This window comes from Zea mays, chromosome 10 (assembly GCF_902167145.1).
Source record: "Zea mays cultivar B73 chromosome 10, Zm-B73-REFERENCE-NAM-5.0, whole genome shotgun sequence".
NCBI lineage: Eukaryota > Viridiplantae > Streptophyta > Magnoliopsida > Poales > Poaceae > Zea > Zea mays.
The window spans coordinates 90,925,083-90,943,964 of NC_050105.1; the positions used below are offsets into that span (position 1 = coordinate 90,925,083).

Consider the following 18,882-nt stretch of genomic DNA (forward strand, 5'->3'; position numbering starts at 1 on the left):
GCACCCTTAAAAGAGCAGGGTGAATGTAACATCCTAACCCAGTAGTAGCACGTAGTAGTTGGCCCATGTGACTTATATGTGATTATAGTTGAGTCTAATACCACCTTAAAAGTTTATGATGGTAGCGAGAATAAAACTTTAAGAGAGGTACTACACATATGGAGACTCGATCCATGTGCAGCTCAAGCAAATTTTGGACATGGTGTGTTAAAAAAGAATATGACCAACGTTGACAATATTTAATATACACAGTTATTGTAATGACAATAATATACCAAACAAAGAACATAAGATAGAGAACATATAACTAACACATACAAACAGATACATTAATATAGAAATTACACATTGATAGTATTTGATTGCATTGTTCTGGCGATAAAATTATTTGTAGCCCATATAGAATGGCACGCTAATGACACTTAACAATATAAATTGTCTTCAACCAACTAGGTTTTACAAGCATCATTTGATACTAGGTCATAGATAAAAACTAGTCAATATTTTCTAGGTCCATCCACTTATTTGTCTGGCTCACATCCTCCTCCATCAGTGGAGCTAGATAAGAACTTGTATGCTGGTCTACAAACCATGTAGCTAACTGGTTGTCACTTGCGAAGCTGTTGAAGGCAACATGTTTCTCGTCTAAGTCATTGTAGTTTGTGTTGTAAGCACCACCAGTGAAGGTGAGCGCCTCACAGCTGGAAGGGTTGTTTTGCACCCATGGTTGTGTGCCATAGAAGCTAACATTGTCGATGTTGAAGCCTTGTTTTCCTGTGGTGCACTCCTGCCTACGAAAATACTTCTGTGCATGGCTAGAGATGTCCACTGGTGTCCTTGTGGGGACAAAGTACTTGGAGATGTTACTCCATTCACCACGGCCAAATGCTTCCAGACCACGAAGAAAATTCCTAGTTTAAGAATAATACATCAGATAAGAATATACCCTATCAATACTCTAAAGAATTGTGGAAATCAAACCTCAGGATCTCATAGTATGAAACTCTAAAGACCAACTGCTTATTAACTGTACTAACTAAATATTAACATTGAATGTGTGACAAAAGTTTCCAAATCAATGCAAATAATGAAATACCTGTGCTCGTCTGTGGTCCAAAACTTCACTCCATGCCTCTTTTTCTTATGAATGACATTCAGCATATTTGGTTGCTCCTCTAGAATCCTCATGGCCTCCATCTCATCCATTAGATACCCTTCTATCACTTTCATGTTGTCCATGGGTTTTGACAGCATCCCAAAGTTATCATTCACAAGGACGCTACTTGGCACAACATGTTGGTTGTTGCTCTGTGCCCTCATGATCTCCACTAGTAGCTCAACATATAAATTGGTTACCTGGTGCTTCTCCTTCCATGGGAACATTGCTTGGAGATCATCCACAAAGTCAATGTGCTTCGTCTCCATGTCGTTTGTGTAGGTTTTGTTGGTGATTTGACTTGGGATGAGTGACTTCGCCATATCCATCTCGGAGGCACTCCACACACCATTGAAGTTGGGATCCATGAGAGTTGAGGATTGAGTACTACACAAGATGTTATTGTATGAACCACGATGTTGGGATGGAGTGAATGTCAAGAACAAGGCTATGCATTTATAGGCCTTAAAGCTAACCTCTTACTCATGGTTTCAATTGATTGTACATCTAACTTTTACATTTAGTCAAACAATTATTTTAGAATCATAATACTAATGATATCTAGTCATGTGTATCCATATCTTGATGATGCTATAATTTTATAATTGTAATCTGACATACTTCAGTTGTTCATACCAAAGATCGAGATATCAGTGACCAATCAAGAAAAAATGAGACCACATATCCAACTCATAGTAATACAATGACCATTTTAACTAAATAGAGCTTAGTCCACAGTAAAAGTCATATTACGCAACTAAATATTAGGAGTGCAATTTAGGTTGGATAGCTGACTATTTGTGTTAGGATTTGCCAGCTTGATTTCGGGACCATACTTTCCAAGAGTCGCCTGACCATGAGCACACAGTTTCTACACATTGCGTGCTCTCTCTCTCTCTCTCTCTCTCTCTCTCTCTCTCTCTCTCTCTCTATATATATATATATATATATATATATATATATATATATATATATATATATATATATATATATATATATATATATATATATATATATATATATATATATATATATATAATGAAGTGTAGCAACATGAATATCCTATAGTTGACTTATAGTATGTGAGGACAAATATTTTCGATTGTGTGCTTGACATGCTATTACGTGCAAGGAATACATGCATGGATATGGATATGCATGCATAGTTCATACCACTATTCTCGAGCACACAGGTTGGAACGAAAGTGATGTCTAGATTTGCTACTATCAATGGACTCCATCTTTTATATCATAAAGCATTGTGGCTGCTATGTTTAATCACTCGACTTTTTTTTGCTCTTTGCAACCAAATGCCTTATTAATGTGTTTCCACTACTTAAATAGCTGCTAGTTTTTTAAATCCTATACTTATATCTTCTTTGTTTGATATCAAATGTTCTATAATCTTAAGGGCGTGTTTGAGGGTGCGTTTGGACGTGCTTCTGCTTTCAAAAAGCAGAAGTTGAACCAAAAAGATTCAGCTTTTATACAGCTACTTTCAAAAAAACAAATTTCTTTGTAATACAAATTTGAAAGCAGCTTATATCATGTTTTCGTTGTTTATTTAAGTTCATTATATTAATAAAAAGATACGACAATAGAAACTAAAATAGGGTTAAAAATAATTACGTGTTATAATAAATGAAATAAAATATTTTTAATGTTTTTTAGAAAAATGAAATTGTAGAATCGATTTATTTGTAAAAATATCAAGAACATAAATGTGAATCGATTTTTTTAGTTAGATATATTAATTAAGAGATATAGTTAAATAAAGTGTATATAAACTATATACAATTTATTTACAGTGAACAAATTATAACAGTTTAAATCAAACGACTTTTAGCTTTTTTCGCACAACTTTTTTGCAAAGTTGACAGCTGAACCAAACGCACCTTGAATGCACTAGAAAGTAAATTTGTTGTGCGCGTTTCAGACTCCGGACGATGGACACAAAATTTATACTGATTCGAGCAGAACGTCCCTACTTCCAGACAGCAACGACTTGCGCTAGCGGCATCATTGATGATCAAAACTCGTAGTATGGGTTACAAGCCTACGAAAGAGGGAGGAGAGACTCTCATGTCTCTTATTCATGGTGGAGGTTGTTACAAAGTAGAGTCCTAGCTAAGTCTTAGCTTGGCGACGTGACTCCGGTCTCTGAGTCTTCTTACTGTTCGTCGGTTCTTCTAGACGTCATCTCGTCTGAAGTCTGTCCTCACGTCTCCAAATCCTAGCCGTGTGGATCTAGATCGTGCTCGTCCAACCGGGAGCTGGGCTGGCCTCCTCCTTTTATAGGCTAGATGGTCACCAGGGGTCGGCGGGTCGTCGCCGACGAGAAGAGGCAGGCCGTCACCACCGAGTTTCATGGATGGATCCTTTCATGATGACGTAGAGATGTTTGTGCTCCTTATCTGCAAACCAATTACACCAAATAGTGGTGATGAACCACGAGAATTGCGCAAACATGTCGTACAGTGCTGTTTAGCTATGGGTTTGTGTCAATACCCTAAAACAGGGGTACCCCTTACTACCGTAAGAAGTCGCAGTACCCACGCGGCTATCTTTAGTCGCGTGGTAAAGGAGTTGTGCGTGGGACCAGACCATGGCTCGCCCCAGCCTCGGGCGACTACTCTGGGCCAGCGACAGCACCCGACCCCTCCATGTGGATGGTTCCGGGGCCGCCACGTGGCCAGAGAAGATGATATACTCCAAGGTATTAACAGTGAGTCCGGACCCCCATGGCAAAGTGTCGGACCCCTGTATATACAGACCGGACCTCCGGGTAAGGTACATGACCTCCACGGGCACAAACCAGACCCCTAGGATGGGTTCCGGACCCCTCTGTGTGGGGTCCAGGCCACTCACAGCGGGGTCCCGGGATTCTAGGACAGAGAATACCCAGGCCTTAATCAAGGCTAGGCGGGGGTCCGGAGCCGACACGTGTCTGGACCTTACTGTATACGCTTCTGCTCCCTGTTCAGGCGAAACCCCGATGCTGCCACGTGGCATGGTACCCATGATGTAAGCCAACGGGCGGAGCCTGACGTAAGGCCTCGGGACTGCGCAGCCTCTGCATTTATTGCGGATAAGGCGCGCCGCCTGTCCATTCCACTGGCAGGCGATGTGTCGCCTCGACATTTAATGAGCCCTGTCTATTCCTTCCGTTATGTCCCTAGGTGCACAGGAGATTGCACAGGCGTTAGTTACTCCTATAATATATTCCTTCTGTTATGTCCCTAGGCCCACATTTCGGGGCTCAGCATCCTTGTATGTGCCTCCCTTGAGCTATAAAAGGGAAGGCACACGACGTTACAAGGCAGATTCACTCAGACTCTCAGAATCACAAGTTCATACAAGCTCACAGACTCAAGACAACACACAGTGGAGTAGGGTATTACGCTCCGGCGGCTTGAACAACTCTAAACTCTCGTGTCCTCGTGTGTTCTTCCACCTTCCAATAGACAGGCAAAACGCTTAGGCCCCTCCTCATCTCAGGATTTAGGGCGGGTGCGTTCCGCCACCTGGCCAGAGAATTTCCTCTCCGACATTTGGCACGCCAGGTAGGGGCTTGGCATTAGGTTTTTGCTTGTTTTCCTACTTTACACCATGGTTCAGATCGTCGAGCACCACGACTTCATTCCCGAGGACTTCCCGATGGAGGAAGAAGTTGCGTCCTCCACGCCACGGGCCTCCAGCCGCCCTACGCCTGGTGCTGCTGTTGTGCGCTCTGCGCGGCAGCACACTCCTGCGCAGACATCCAGAGCGTCAAGGGCTGCGCCTGGGGCCTTGTGAAAGGGAATTAGGCTTACACCTATTTTCCTAATTGATTTTGGTGGTTGAATTGCCCAACACAAATAATTGGACTAACTAGTTTGCTCTAGTGTATAAGTTATACAGGTGCCAAAGATTCACACTTAGCCAATAAAAAGACAAATTATTGGGTTCAAACAAAAGAGCAAAGGGACAACCGAAGGCACCTCTGGTCTGGCGCACCGGACTGTCCGGTGCACCAGAGGACTCCCAGTCAAACTCGTCACCTTCGGGAAAATCCGGAGGCGCTCCGCTATAATTCACCGGAGTGTCCGGTGTACACCGGACAGTGTCCGGTGCTCCAAGGAATGGCGCCTCAGGAACTCGCCAGCTTCGGGAATTCGCAACGGCTAGTCCGCTATAATTCACCGGACATGTTCGGTGTACACCGGACTGTCCGGTGTGCCATCGAAGCAACGGATACTTCGGCGCCAACGGCTACCTGCAGCGCATTGAATGCGCGCCAGCGCGCGCAGAAGTCAGGCACGCTCATACTGGCGCACCGGACACTCTACAGTACATGTCCGGTGCGCCACCGGACATCCAGGCAGGCCCAGAAGACAGAGCTCCAACGGTCGGAACCCAACGGCTTTGGTGACGTGGCTGGTGCACCGGACATGTCCGGTGTGCACCAGACTGTCCGGTGCACCATACGACAGTCAGCCCCACCAAACGGCTAGTTTGGTGGTTGGGGCTATAAATACCCCCAACCACCCACCATTCATTGCATCCAAGTTTTCACACTTCCAACCACTTACAAGAGCTAGGCATTCAATTCTAGACACACTCAAGAGATCAAATCTTCTCCCAACTCCACAAAAGCATTAGTGACTAGTAAGAGAGATTTGCCGTGTTCTTTTGAGCTCTTGTGCTTGGATCGCTTGCTTTCTTTCTTTGATTCTTCATTGCGATCAACTCACTTGTAATTGAGGCAAGAGACACCAATCTTGTGGTGGTCCTTGTAGGAACTTTGTGTTCCAAGTGATTGAGAAGAGAAAGCTCACTCGGTCCGAGGGACCGTTTGAGAGAGGGAAAGGGTTGAAAGAGACCCGGTGTTTGTGACCACCTCAACGGGGAGTAGGTTTGCAAAAACCGAACCTCGGTAAAACAAATCCACGTGTCACACCTCTTATTTGCTTACGATTTGTTTTGCACCCTCTCTCGCGGACTCGATTATATTTCTAACGCTAACTCGGCTTGTAGTTGTGATTATTTTGAGAATTTCAGTTTCGCCCTATTCACCCCCCCCCCCCCCCCTCTAGGCGACTATCAATTGGTATCAGAGCCCGGTGCTTCATTAGAGCCTAACCGCTCGAAGTGATGTCGGGAGATCACGCCAAGAAGGAGATGGAGACCGGCGAAAAGCCCACTACAAGCAACGAGAAAGCTCTATCAGGAGAGTCCCGCAACAAGGAGAAGAGGAAGGAGAAGAAGAAAGAAAAGAAGACTTCTTTCCACAAGTCGCATCGGAGTGGCGACAAAATTAAGAAGATGAGGAAGGTGGTCTACTACGAGACCGACACTTCATCACCTTCTACCTCCGGCTCCGACGCGCCCTCCATAACTTCTAAGCGCCATGAGCGCAAGAAGTTTAGTAAGATTCCCTTATATTATCCTCGTACTTCTAGACATACTCCATTACTTTCCGTTCCATTAGGCAAACCACCGGTTTTTGACGGTGAAGATTATAATATGTGGAGTGACAAAATGAGGCATCATCTAACCTCACTCCACACAAGCATATGGAATGTTGTTGAGTTTGGTGTACAGGTACCATTCGTAGGGGATGAAGACTACGACTCGGACGAGGTGGCCCAAATTCACCACTTTAACTCTCAAGCCACCACTATACTCCTCGCCTCTCTAAGTCGAGAGGAGTATAATAAGGTGCAAGGGTTAAAAAGTGCGAAGGAAATTTGGGACGTACTCAAGACCGCGCATGAGGGAGACGAGGTGACAAAGATCACCAAGCGGGAGACGATCGAGGGGGAGCTCGGTCGCTTCATGCTCCACCAAGGGGAGGATCCACAAGCTATGTACAACCGCTTGAAGACCTTGGTGAACCAAGTGCGCAACCTCGGGAGCGAAAAATGGGATGACCATGAGATGGTCAAGGTTATTCTTAGATCCCTCGTATTTCTTAACCCTACACAAGTTCAATTAATTCGAGGTGATCCTAGATATAAGCTAATGTCTCCCGAGGAGGTTATAGGAAAATTTGTGAGCTTTGAGCTAATGATTAAACGCTCAAAGAAAATCATCGAGCAAGGCACCTCCTCCACGCCCGAAGCACAACCCGTCGCATTCAAGGCAACGGAAGAAAAGAAGGAGGAGGCTACTCCAAGTCGAACACCCATCGACGCCTCCAAGCTCGACAACGAGGAGATGGCGCTCATCATCAAGAGCTTCCGTCAAATCCTCAAACAAAGGAGGGGGAAGGACTACAAACCCCGCTCCAAGAAAGTGTGCTACAAATGTGGTAAGCCCGGTCATTTTATTGCAAAATGTCCTATATCTAGTGACAGTGACAGGGGCGATGACAAGAAGGGGAGAAGAAAGGAGAAGAAGAGATACTACAAGAAAAAGGGCGGCGATGCCCATGTTTGTCGGGAGTGGGACTCCGACGAAAGCTCTAGCGACTCCTCCGATGACGAGGACGCCGCCAACATCGCCGTCACCAAGGGCCTTCTCTTCCCCAACGTCGGCCACAAGTGCCTCATGGCAAAGGACGGCAAAAAGAAGAAGGTTAAATCTAAATTCTCCACTAGATATGAGTCTTCTAGTGATGAAAATGCTAGTGATGAGGAAGATAACTTACGCACTCTTTTTGCCAACTTAAACATGCAACAAAAGGAGAAATTGAATGAATTAATTAGTGCCATCCATGAGAAGGATGATCTCTTGGACTCCCAAGAGGACTTCCTTATTAAAGAAAACAAGAAGCATGTTAAAGTTAAAAATGCTTATGCTCTAGAAGTTGAGAAGTGTGAAAAATTGTCTAGTGAGCTAAGCACTTGCCATGAGACCATTGACAACCTTAGAAATGAAAATGCTAGTTTAAATGCTAAGGTTGACTCTCATGTTTGTGATGTTTTAATTCCCAATCCTAGAAATAATAATGATGATTTACTTGCTAGGATTGAAGAATTAAACATTTCTCTTGCTAGCCTTAGGAGTGAAAATGAGAAATTAATTGCTAAGGCTAAAGATTTTGATGTTTGCAATGTTACAATTTCTGATCTTAGAGATAAGAATGATATATTGCGTGCTAAGATTGTTGAACTTAATTCTTGCAAACCCTCTAGATCTACCGTAGAACATACCACTATTTGTACTAGATGTAGAGATGTTAACATTGATGCTATACATGATCACATGGCATTAATTAAACAACAAAATGATCATATAGCTAAATTAGATGCTAAAATTGCCGAGCATAACTTAGAGAATGAAAAATTTAAATTTGCTCGTAGTATGCTTTATAATGGGAGACGCCCTGGCATCAAGGATGGCATTGGCTTCCAAAGGGGAGACAATGTCAAACTTAATGCCCCTCCTAAAAGATTGTCTAATTTTGTTAAGGGCAAGGCTCCCATACCTCAGGATAATGAGGGTTACATTTTGTACCCTGCCGGTTATCCCGAGAGCAAAATTAGGAGAATTCACTCTAGGAAGTCTCACTCTGGCCCAAATCATGCTTTTATGTATAAGGGTGAGACATCTAGTTCTAGGCAACCAACCCGTGCTAAGTTGCCTAAGAAGAGAACTCCTAATGCATCAAATGATCATGACATTTCATTCAAAACTTTTGATGCATCATATGTTTTAACTAACAAATCTGGCAAGGTAGTTGCCAAGTTTGTTGGGGGCAAACACAAGGGCTCCAAGACTTGTGTTTGGGTACCCAAAGTTCTTGTTTCTAATGCCAAAGGACCCAAAACCGTTTGGGTACCTAAAGTCAAGAACTAAACTTGTTTTGTAGGTTTATGCATCCGGGGGCTCAAGTTGGATCATCGATAGCGGGTGCACAAACCACATGACTGGGGAGAAGAAAATGTTCTCCTCCTACGAGAAAAACCAAGATCCCCAACGAGCTATCACATTCGGGGATGGAAATCAAGGTTTGGTCAAAGGTCTTGGTAAAATTGCTATATCTCCTGACCATTCTATTTCCAATGTTTTTCTTGTAGATTCATTAGATTACAATTTGCTTTCTGTATCTCAATTATGCAAAATGGGTTACAACTGTCTTTTCACTGATGTAGGTGTCACTGTCTTTAGAAGAAGTGATGATTCAATAGCATTTAAGGGAGTGTTGGAGGGTCAGCTATACTTGGTAGATTTTGATAGAGCTGAACTCGACACTTGCTTAATTGCTAAGACTAACATGGGTTGGCTCTGGCATCGCCGACTAGCCCATGTTGGGATGAAGAATCTTCATAAGCTTCTAAAGGGAGAACACATTTTAGGACTAACCAATGTTCATTTTGAGAAAGAAAGGGTTTGTAGCGCATGCCAAGCAGGAAAGCAAGTTGGTGCCCATCATCCACACAAGAACATCATGACGACCGACAGGCCACTTGAGCTACTCCACATGGATCTATTCGGCCCGATTGCTTACATAAGCATCGGCGGGAGTAAGTACTGTCTGGTTATTGTGGATGATTACTCTCGCTTCACTTGGGTATTCTTTTTGCAGGAAAAATCTCAAACCCAAGAGACCTTAAATGGATTCTTGAGACGGGCTCAAAATGAGTTCGGCTTAAGGATCAAGAAAATTAGAAGCGACAACGGGACAGAGTTCAAGAACTCTCAAATTGAAGGCTTCCTTGAGGAGGAGGGCATCAAGCATGAGTTCTCCTCTCCTTACACGCCACAACAAAATGGTGTAGTGGAAAGGAAGAATAGAACTCTATTGGACATGGCAAGAACCATGCTTGATGAGTACAAGACTTCGGATCGGTTTTGGGCCGAAGCGGTCAACACTGCCTGCTACGCCATCAACCGACTATATCTACACCGAATCCTCAAGAAGACATCCTATGAACTCCTAACCGGTAAAAAGCCCAACATTTCATATTTTAGAGTCTTTGGTAGCAAATGTTTTATTCTTGTTAAAAGAGGTAGAAAATCTAAATTTGCTCCTAAGACTGTAGAAGGCTTTTTACTAGGATATGATTCAAACACAAGGGCATATAGAGTCTTTAACAAGTCCTCCGGACAAGTTGAAGTTTCTTGTGATGTTGTGTTTGATGAGACTAACGGCTCTCAAGTAGAGCAAGTTGATCTTGATGAGATAGGTATTGAAGAGGCTCCGTGCATCGCGCTAAGGAACATGTCCATTGGGGATGTGTGTCCTAAAGAATCCGAAGAGCCTCCAAATGCTCAAGATCAACCATCCTCCTCCACGCAAGCATCTCCACCGACTCAAAATGAGGATGAAGCTCAAGTTGATGAACTAGAGGATCAAGCGAATGAGCCAACTCAAGATGACGGCAATGATAAAGGGGGAGATGCAAATGATCAAGACAAGGAGGATGAAGAACAAAGGCCGCCACACCCAAGAGTCCACCAAGCAATCCAACGAGATCACCCCATCGATACCATCCTCGGCGATATTCATAAGGGGGTAACCACTAGATCTTGTGTTGCACATTTTTGTGAGCATTACTCTTTTGTTTCCTTTATTGAGCCACACAGGGTAGAGGAAGCACTTCAAGATTCGGATTGGGTGGTGGCGATGCAAGAGGAGCTCAACAATTTCACTAGGAATGAGGTATGGCATTTAGTTCCACGTCCTAACCAAAATGTTGTAGGAACCAAATGGGTTTTCCGCAACAAGCAAGATGAGCATGGTGTGGTGACAAGGAACAAAGCTCGACTTGTGGCCAAGGGATATTCCCAAGTCGAAGGTTTGGATTTCGGTGAAACCTATGCACCCGTAGCTAGGCTTGAGTCAATTCGCATATTATTGGCCTATGCAACTTACCATGGCTTTAAGCTTTATCAAATGGACGTGAAAAGTGCCTTCCTCAATGGACCAATCAAGGAAGAGGTCTATGTTGAGCAACCTCTCGGTTTTGAACATAGTGAGTACCCTAACCATGTCTATAAACTCTCTAAGGCGCTTTATGGGCTCAAGCAAGCCCCAAGAGCATGGTATGAATGCCTTAGGGATTTCCTTATCACTAATGGATTCAAAGTCGGAAAGGCCGATCCTACTCTATTCACTAAAACTCTTGAAAATGACTTGTTTGTATGCCAAATTTATGTTGATGATATTATATTTGGGTCTACTAACGAGTCTACATGTGAAGAATTTAGTAGGATCATGACACAAAAGTTCGAGATGTCTATGATGGGGGAGTTGAAGTATTTCTTAGGATTTCAAGTGAAGCAACTTCAAGAAGGCACCTTCCTAAGCCAAACGAAGTACACTCAAGATATTCTAAGCAAGTTTGGAATGAAGGATGTCAAACCCATCAAGACACCCATGGGAACCAATGGGCATCTCGACCTCGACGAGGGAGGTAAATCCGTCGATCAAAAGGTATACCGGTCGATGATAGGTTCTTTGCTATATCTATGTGCATCTCGACCGGATATTATGCTTTCCGTATGCATGTGTGCAAGATTCCAAGCCGACCCTAAGGAAGCTCACCTTACGGCCGTAAAACGAATCTTGAGATATTTAGTTTATACTCCTAAGTTTGGGCTTTGGTATCCTAGGGGATCCACTTTTGATTTGATTGGTTATTCGGATGCCGATTGGGCAGGGTGTAAAATCAATAGAAAGAGCACATCGGGGACTTGCCAGTTCTTGGGAAGATCCTTGGTGTCTTGGGCTTCAAAGAAGCAAAATTCGGTTGCTCTTTCTACCGCCGAAGCCGAGTATATTGCCGCAGGACATTGTTGCGCGCAACTACTTTGGATGAGGCAAACCCTTAGGGACTATGGTTACAAATTAACCAAAGTTCCTCTTCCATGTGATAATGAGAGTGCAATCCGCATGGCGGATAATCCCGTTGAGCATAGCCGCACTAAACACATAGCCATTCGGTATCACTTTTTAAGGGATCACCAACAAAAGGGAGATATCGAGATTTCATACATTAATACTAAAGATCAATTAGCCGATATCTTTACCAAGCCTCTTGATGAACAAACTTTTAACAAACTTAGGCATGAGCTAAATATTCTTGATTCTAGAAACTTCTTTTGTTGATTTGCACACATAGCTCATTTATATACCTTTGATCATATCTCTTTCATATGCTATGACTAATGTGTTTTCAAGTCTATTTTAAACCAAGTCATAGGTGTATTGAAAGGCAATTAGAGTCTTCGGCGAAGACAAAGGCTTCCACTCCGTAACTCATCCTTCGCCGTCGCTCCAAGCAACTCTCCATCTTTGGGGGAGAAAGCATGAGCACCAAGCAAAAGGACTCCATCTTTGGTATAATCTTCACTCATTTATTTATGACCAAACGGGGAGAGAGTAATTTTAAGGGCTCTAATGATTCCGTTTTTGGCGATTCATGCCAAAGGGGAAGAAAGTATGAGCCCAAAGCAAAAGGACCGCACCACCACCTATTTTTCAAAAACTAAGGATTTTCAAATTGGTAAATTTCAAATTGGTATCTCATAGTGTTCACCAGGGCGAGAGAGTAATCTTTCAAAATTAAGATGACAAAACCCTCTTGAACACTAAGAGGAGAATTTCATTTAGGGGGAGTTTTGTTTAGTCAAAGGAAAAGCATTTGAGACAGGGGGAGAAAATTTCAAATCTTGAAAATGCTTCGCAAAATCTTATTCATTTACCCTTGACCATTTGTAAAAGAACTTTGAAAAGGATTTACAAAAAGAATTTGCAAAAACAAAACATGTGGTGCAAGCGTGGTCCAAAATGGCAAAAATTGAAGAAAACAATCCATGCATATCTTATAAGTATTTATATTGGCTCAATTCCAAGCAACCTTTGCACTTACATTATGCAAGCTAGTTCAATTATGCACTTCTATATTTGCTTTGGTTTGTGTTGGCATCAATCACCAAAAAGGGGGGAGATTGAAAGGGAATTAGGCTTACACCTATTTTCCTAATTGATTTTGGTGGTTGAATTGCCCAACACAAATAATTGGACTAACTAGTTTGCTCTAGTGTATAAGTTATACAGGTGCCAAAGGTTCACACTTAGCCAATAAAAAGACAAAGTATTGGGTTCAAACAAAAGAGCAAAGGGACAACCGAAGGCACCTCTGGTCTGGCGCACCGGACAGTGTCCGGTGCACCAGAGGACTCCCAGTCAAACTCGTCACCTTCGGGAAAAATCCGGAGGCGCTCCGCTATAATTCACCGGCTGTCCGGTGCTCCAAGGAACGGCGCCTCAGGAACTCGCCAGCTTCGGGAATTCGCAACGGCTAGTCCGCTATAATTCACCGGACATGTCCGGTGTACACCGGACTGTCCGGTGTGCCATCGAAGCAACGGATACTTCGGCGCCAACGGCTACCTGCAGCGCATTGAATGCGCGCCAGAGCGCAGAAGTCAGGCACGCCCATACTGGCGCACCGGACACTCTACAGTACATGTCCGGTGCGCCACCAGACATCCAGGCGGGCCCAGAAGACAGAGCTCTAACGGTCGGAACCCAACGGCTTTGGTGACGTGACTGGTGCACCGGACATGTCCGGTGTGCATCGGACTGTCCGGTGCACCATACGACAGTCAGCCCCACCAAACGGCTAGTTTGGTGGTTGGGGCTATAAATACCCCCAACCACCCACCATTCATTGCATCCAAGTTTTCACACTTCCAACCACTTACAAGAGCTAGGCATTCAATTCTAGACACACTCAAGAGATCAAATCTTCTCCCAACTCCACAAAAGCATTAGTGACTAGTAAGAGAGATTTGTCGTGTTCTTTTGAGCTCTTGTGCTTGGATCGCTTGCTTTCTTTCTTTGATTCTTCATTGCGATCAACTCACTTGTAATTGAGGCAAGAGACACCAATCTTGTGGTGGTCCTTGTAGGAACTTTGTGTTCCAAGTGATTGAGAAGAGAAAGCTCACTCGGTCCGAGGGACCGTTTGAGAGAGGGAAAGGGTTGAAAGAGACCCGGTCTTTGTGACCACCTCAACGGGGAGTAGGTTTGCAAAAACCGAACCTCAGTAAAACAAATCCACGTGTCACACCTCTTATTTGCTTACGATTTGTTTTGCACCCTCTCTCGCGGACTCGATTATATTTCTAACGCTAACCCGGCTTGTAGTTGTGATTATTTTGAGAATTTCAGTTTCGCCCTATTCACCCCCCCTCTAGGCGACTATCACCTTGTCTGCAGCCAGGGAGTTGCTGTGCCACCCTCCTAGCTCCACGGCCTCGCCGGGGGCCATGAAGTAGTGGCGTGACGATGTCGACCGTCTTCTCGGCATGGTGCATTCTGGCTCAGCCAGGCCCAGGCCTCGGTCATCCCGGCGTCAACATGAGGCATCGGCATCGGTGCGCTCACCCTCGGTGAGGGCTGCACCGACTGAGGACCTGTGGGCGGAGCTCAACTGCAGGCGTGCGGGAGAGGACGCTCCAGTCTCTCTGGAGAGGCCTGATGACCTGCGGGCAGAACTCAACCGTAGGCGTACAGGCGAGGATGCCCGAGTCTCTCTGGAGAGGGCGCGTGAGCACCGGCAGAACATCGAGGGTCGCAACCTCGACTACGACTTCGCTGCGGTCGCACCGCAAACTCCAACGGGCGCCCGAATCCAGGCAGGTGTCCCATTGGCCGGCGTGGGCTGTGCCGCACTGGCGGATCATCTCCACGCGGTGACTTGGCCATCCAAGTTCTGGCCACACCTGCCGGAAAAGTACGACAGTACGTCAAATCCGTCGGAATTCTTGCAGGTGTACGTCACCGCCATTACGGCAGCAGGTGGAGACACTGCTGTAATGGCGACATATTTCCATGAAGCCTTGTCTAGGCCAGCCTAGACCTGGCTCATGAACCTCACCCCAGGATCGGTCTACTCCTGGGAAGAGCTCTGCGCGCGGTTCACAGTGAACTTCGCTAGCGCTTATCAACAGCATGGCGTGGAGGCTCTGTGGGGGATAGATATCCCCCGGGTCCACTAAAGGAGTAAAAGACCTCACGAAAGGCCCAAGGGCCCAATAAATCGTAAGGTCATTCCTTCGTGGGCCTGGGGAGAAACAACCAACAAAGCAGAGACGACGTAAGACCGGATTGGTGCAAACCCGGACGGCCCACAACGTCGAACGAGTAAATCGCAACAGAGACCCGACTTTCTCGCGCTGGAGCCCTCATGCAACGGAGCCATGCGAGGATAAGTCGGTGAAGGTTACGTAGGGATAAACTCAAGAGGTTCACTACCTTTTAGCTACTTGGTGTTATCATATCCACGTGTACTGCCCCACGGTCGAGTATATAAGGCCTAGGGGGCACCCCTTCAGAACGATCGACCCTATCTTACTTAGCCACCCACCTCAACTCTCTGTGTCTTCAATCCAGAGAGCCCTCTTGTAACCTCGTTTACATACTCACCAGGACGTAGGGTGTTACGCATCTCTAAGCGGCCCGAACCTGTAAATCTTGTCCACTGTCCCTCGTGTGATCGGCACGAACCATTTTGCTACAGTCGTCGACACCGTCCTACTCCTAAAAACACCTTGAGGGGCAACCCCGGGTGTGCGGTCGGACCCAAAACACCGACAGCTGGCGCGCCAGGTAGGGGGTGTGTCGACGATCCAAGCTAGTTCAATGGTCGTCATCTTCAACAGCAAGATCACCATGCGTCCCGGATCCGTATTCTGCTTTGGAACAATCTCATCTGTAGCGGATGAAGAGGGAATTCTACACCGTATCGCGGATCCGCCAGAAAAGAAGTCTCCTCCAACGAACCCCGAAAATGCCGGAGAGGCGCAACCTCCAGCTCTTCGGAAAAAGATCGTCTCCGGAAAGTCGGGGGCCGAGGGCTCGCTAACCCGGAAGACTTCGCTGTCTACTTCCTCGACGAAAGAATGGACACGGATCACGAGGAAAAAGGAGACCAGGGGAAAGCAGGTCGTTCTTTCCGTTCCTCCGGCCTCAAAGGAGAACGGAAAGAAAGTCGTCACGACAGCAGCACCATTCTACCCCGACGTCCTCTTCATCGGGAGAGTGGAGTCGCCCACTGTTTCCGACGACGAACCGACCGCACCCGGAGAAGAACCGCCTCAACGAGAGTCCCGCCGACGGAGGAATCGGCGCAGGAACGTTCGACGACATCACGCGGCCGGAGAACGGGATCCGGAACAGCCTGTCTCGCGAGACGAGGTCTCGGAGATAGGAGAAACTCCGGAAGAACACGTCTTCAGAGAACGAAGGAACTCCCAACGACGTGATCGCCGGCGAGCTCAGGAACAAGCCGAGCAAGATGCAAGGCAACGCCGGGAGAACCCGCTCTTCGGGCGCAACCTGAATCCCGACTTCGCCTGAGTTATGAACACGCCAAGCGAAGTCGGAGGGGTACTAGCTCGGATAGCTGATGGACTTCCTCGGACTCCCGACGCCGAGGGATACCGACGCCTATTCACCCAGGCAGCCAACCATCTTCTGCCGCTCGCTCACCCGCCGAACGATCTACGACACGCCATCAACAGTCGCCGAGACGCGCGAAGCTCCATCAATGCTTCGCGCGAATGGCGGCATGAGAATGAGATTCGCCGTCGGGAGGAATACGACCGGGATCATGGCATCCCGACTCAAAGCCAGGCCACCAGGACTGAGTCGGCAACAACCTCAACTGGCGGTACCACCCGGGGACGGTCGAGGAACCACAATCACAACTCCCCTCCCCGGGACAGACATCGTCCCCGATGACAGGAGGACACGTGCGGAGTGTCCGCTCTTACTCCGCGCCTTAGGGCCATCCAATGGCCTCCCAACTTCAAGGTATCCAATGTCGACAAATATGAGCCTAAGCAAGATCCAGGGGGTTGGCTAGCCGTCTACACCACCGCTGCTCGGGCTGCCGGAGCATCTGAGGACGTTATGACCGCATACCTGCCCATCGTCCTTGGGCAAGATGCGCTACAGTGGCTACGACATCTACCCCGACACTGCATCGACGACTGGGGAGACTTCAGTCGACGTTTCACTGCCAACTTCTAGTCCCTCTCCGACAAGCCAGCGCAACCGTGGGACCTCAAATCCATCAAGCGCCGGGGGGATGAGACTCACCGTTCGTACCTCAAAAGGTTCCAGACCATGAGAAATCGCATCCCCGAGGTCACGGAGGCAGCCGTGATTGAGGACTTTTACAGAGGATCCAACGACTCGGCTTTCGTCCGAGCCATACTACAGAAGGCGCCGACTACTTCCGAGGAGCTGTTCCGGGAAGCCGACCTCTACATCACCGCCGACGAGCGAGCTCAGGACCTCATCGGAGGAGCAAAGCCTGCACCGGCAGCACCGCGACGCGACGCGAACCAGCCACCCGACAAACGCTGGGAGAAGAGGCCTCGCGAAGAAGTACACGCCGCCAGACCGCCTGCCTCTCGCGCCCGAGGAGGACCTCGCGGAGGCGAGCGCACGCTGGACGACATCCTCGACGCCCAGTGCCCATACCACAAGGACATGCGCCACACTCTTCGCAACTGCCGGGACTTCAAGCACTCCGTTGGGCATGGCCGACCCTTCCAACCTCTACCTCCTCCTCCGCCGAGGGGAGGACCGGATGAACCACGACAACCTCATCAGCCGGAGGAGGGAGGAGGAGGAGCTTTCCCACGCGTCGACAGGGAGGTCAACGTCATCTTCGGCGGACATGGGTCGCAGGAGAACAAGAGACAACAAAAGCTCAACGACCGCCAGATACTGGTGGCGACCACCGGTCCTCCCGCCCCATACCGGTGGTCAGAGCACCCGATCACCTTCACTCGGGAGGATCAATGGCTCAACTTCGACCATCCAGGCAAATACCCGCTCCTCGTCGATCCGGTGATCCGAGAGAGCCGGGTGAAGAAGGTGCTAGTGGACGGGGGGAGCAGCATCAACGTCACCTTCCCCCGAACACTCCAAGGCTTGGGAGTTCACCTCAAAGAGCTCCACGAGTCGGACACTCCTTTCTTCGGCATCGTGCCGACGGAAGGAGAATACCCGCTGGGCCACATCTACATGCCAGTCACCTTCGGGACTCCGGAGAACTACAGAACCGAGTTCCTGAGGTTCGAAGTGGCGAACTTCGACTGTGGGTACAATGCCATCATCGGGAGGCCGGGGCTGGCCAAATTCATGGCCATCCCCCACTACACATACATGGTACTGAAGATGCCAGGACCACAAGGAATCATAACTGTGTGCGCCGACTTCCAAGGCGCCGCAGAATGTTTTCGAGTGGCCATCCAAGCAGCCCTCAACACCAAGCCATCGACGGTTTCCTCGACACTGGCGAATTCTAAGCCTGAGGAAGACCTCGCCGTACCGGCAAACGAAGCTCAGGCCGCGACCTCTATGCGGCCGACTGAAGAAACCAAGCGAATCAACCTGGGGTTCGCTGATGAGCGCAAGACGGCCATCATCAGCTCCAGCTTGAGCGACAAATAGGAAAGCGCGCTCGTCCAGTTCCTGCAAGATAACCGGGATGTATTCGCATGGCAACCTGCGGATATGCCGGGAGTCCCGAGAGAACTGGCCGAGCACAAGTTGAAGGTTTATCCCCAGGCGAGGCTGATCCGGCAAAAGCTACGTCGTTTCACGCCCGATAAGAGGGAGGCCATCCGTGCCGAATTAGCTCGCTTGGTTGCGGCTGGATTTATTAGAGAAGTATTACACCCCGAGTGGTTAGCCAACCCTGTTCTTGTACTCAAAAAGAATAAAGTGGATTGGCGCATGTGCGTCGACTATACTGATCTCAACAAACACT

General features: G+C 47.3%; 1 protein-coding gene across 1 annotated transcript; it reads right to left on the reverse strand.

The window, feature by feature from the left end:
• Nucleotides 1–304: 304 nt before the first annotated feature.
• Nucleotides 305–1,581, reverse strand: LOC103641377 (putative MYB DNA-binding domain superfamily protein). The gene is made up of 2 exons (XM_008664731.3): nt 1,097–1,581; nt 305–911 (listed from the first exon to the last, which is right to left on the reverse strand). Exons 1-2 carry the CDS (start codon nt 1,522–1,524, stop codon nt 494–496), a joined length of 846 nt encoding a protein of 281 aa, XP_008662953.1. The 5' UTR covers nt 1,525–1,581; the 3' UTR covers nt 305–493.
• Between the last annotated feature and the right edge of the window lie 17,301 nt (nt 1,582–18,882).

Bases quoted from the DNA above. Each gene is read 5' to 3' on its own strand.
- LOC103641377 (XM_008664731.3), bottom strand. From the start codon at position 1,524: ATGGATCCCAACTTCAATGGTGTGTGGAGTGCCTCCGAGATGGATATG. The intron at 912-1,096 runs GTATTTCATTAT...TTCTTAAACTAG, and splicing joins TGGACCACAGACGAGCACAG to GAATTTTCTTCGTGGTCTGG.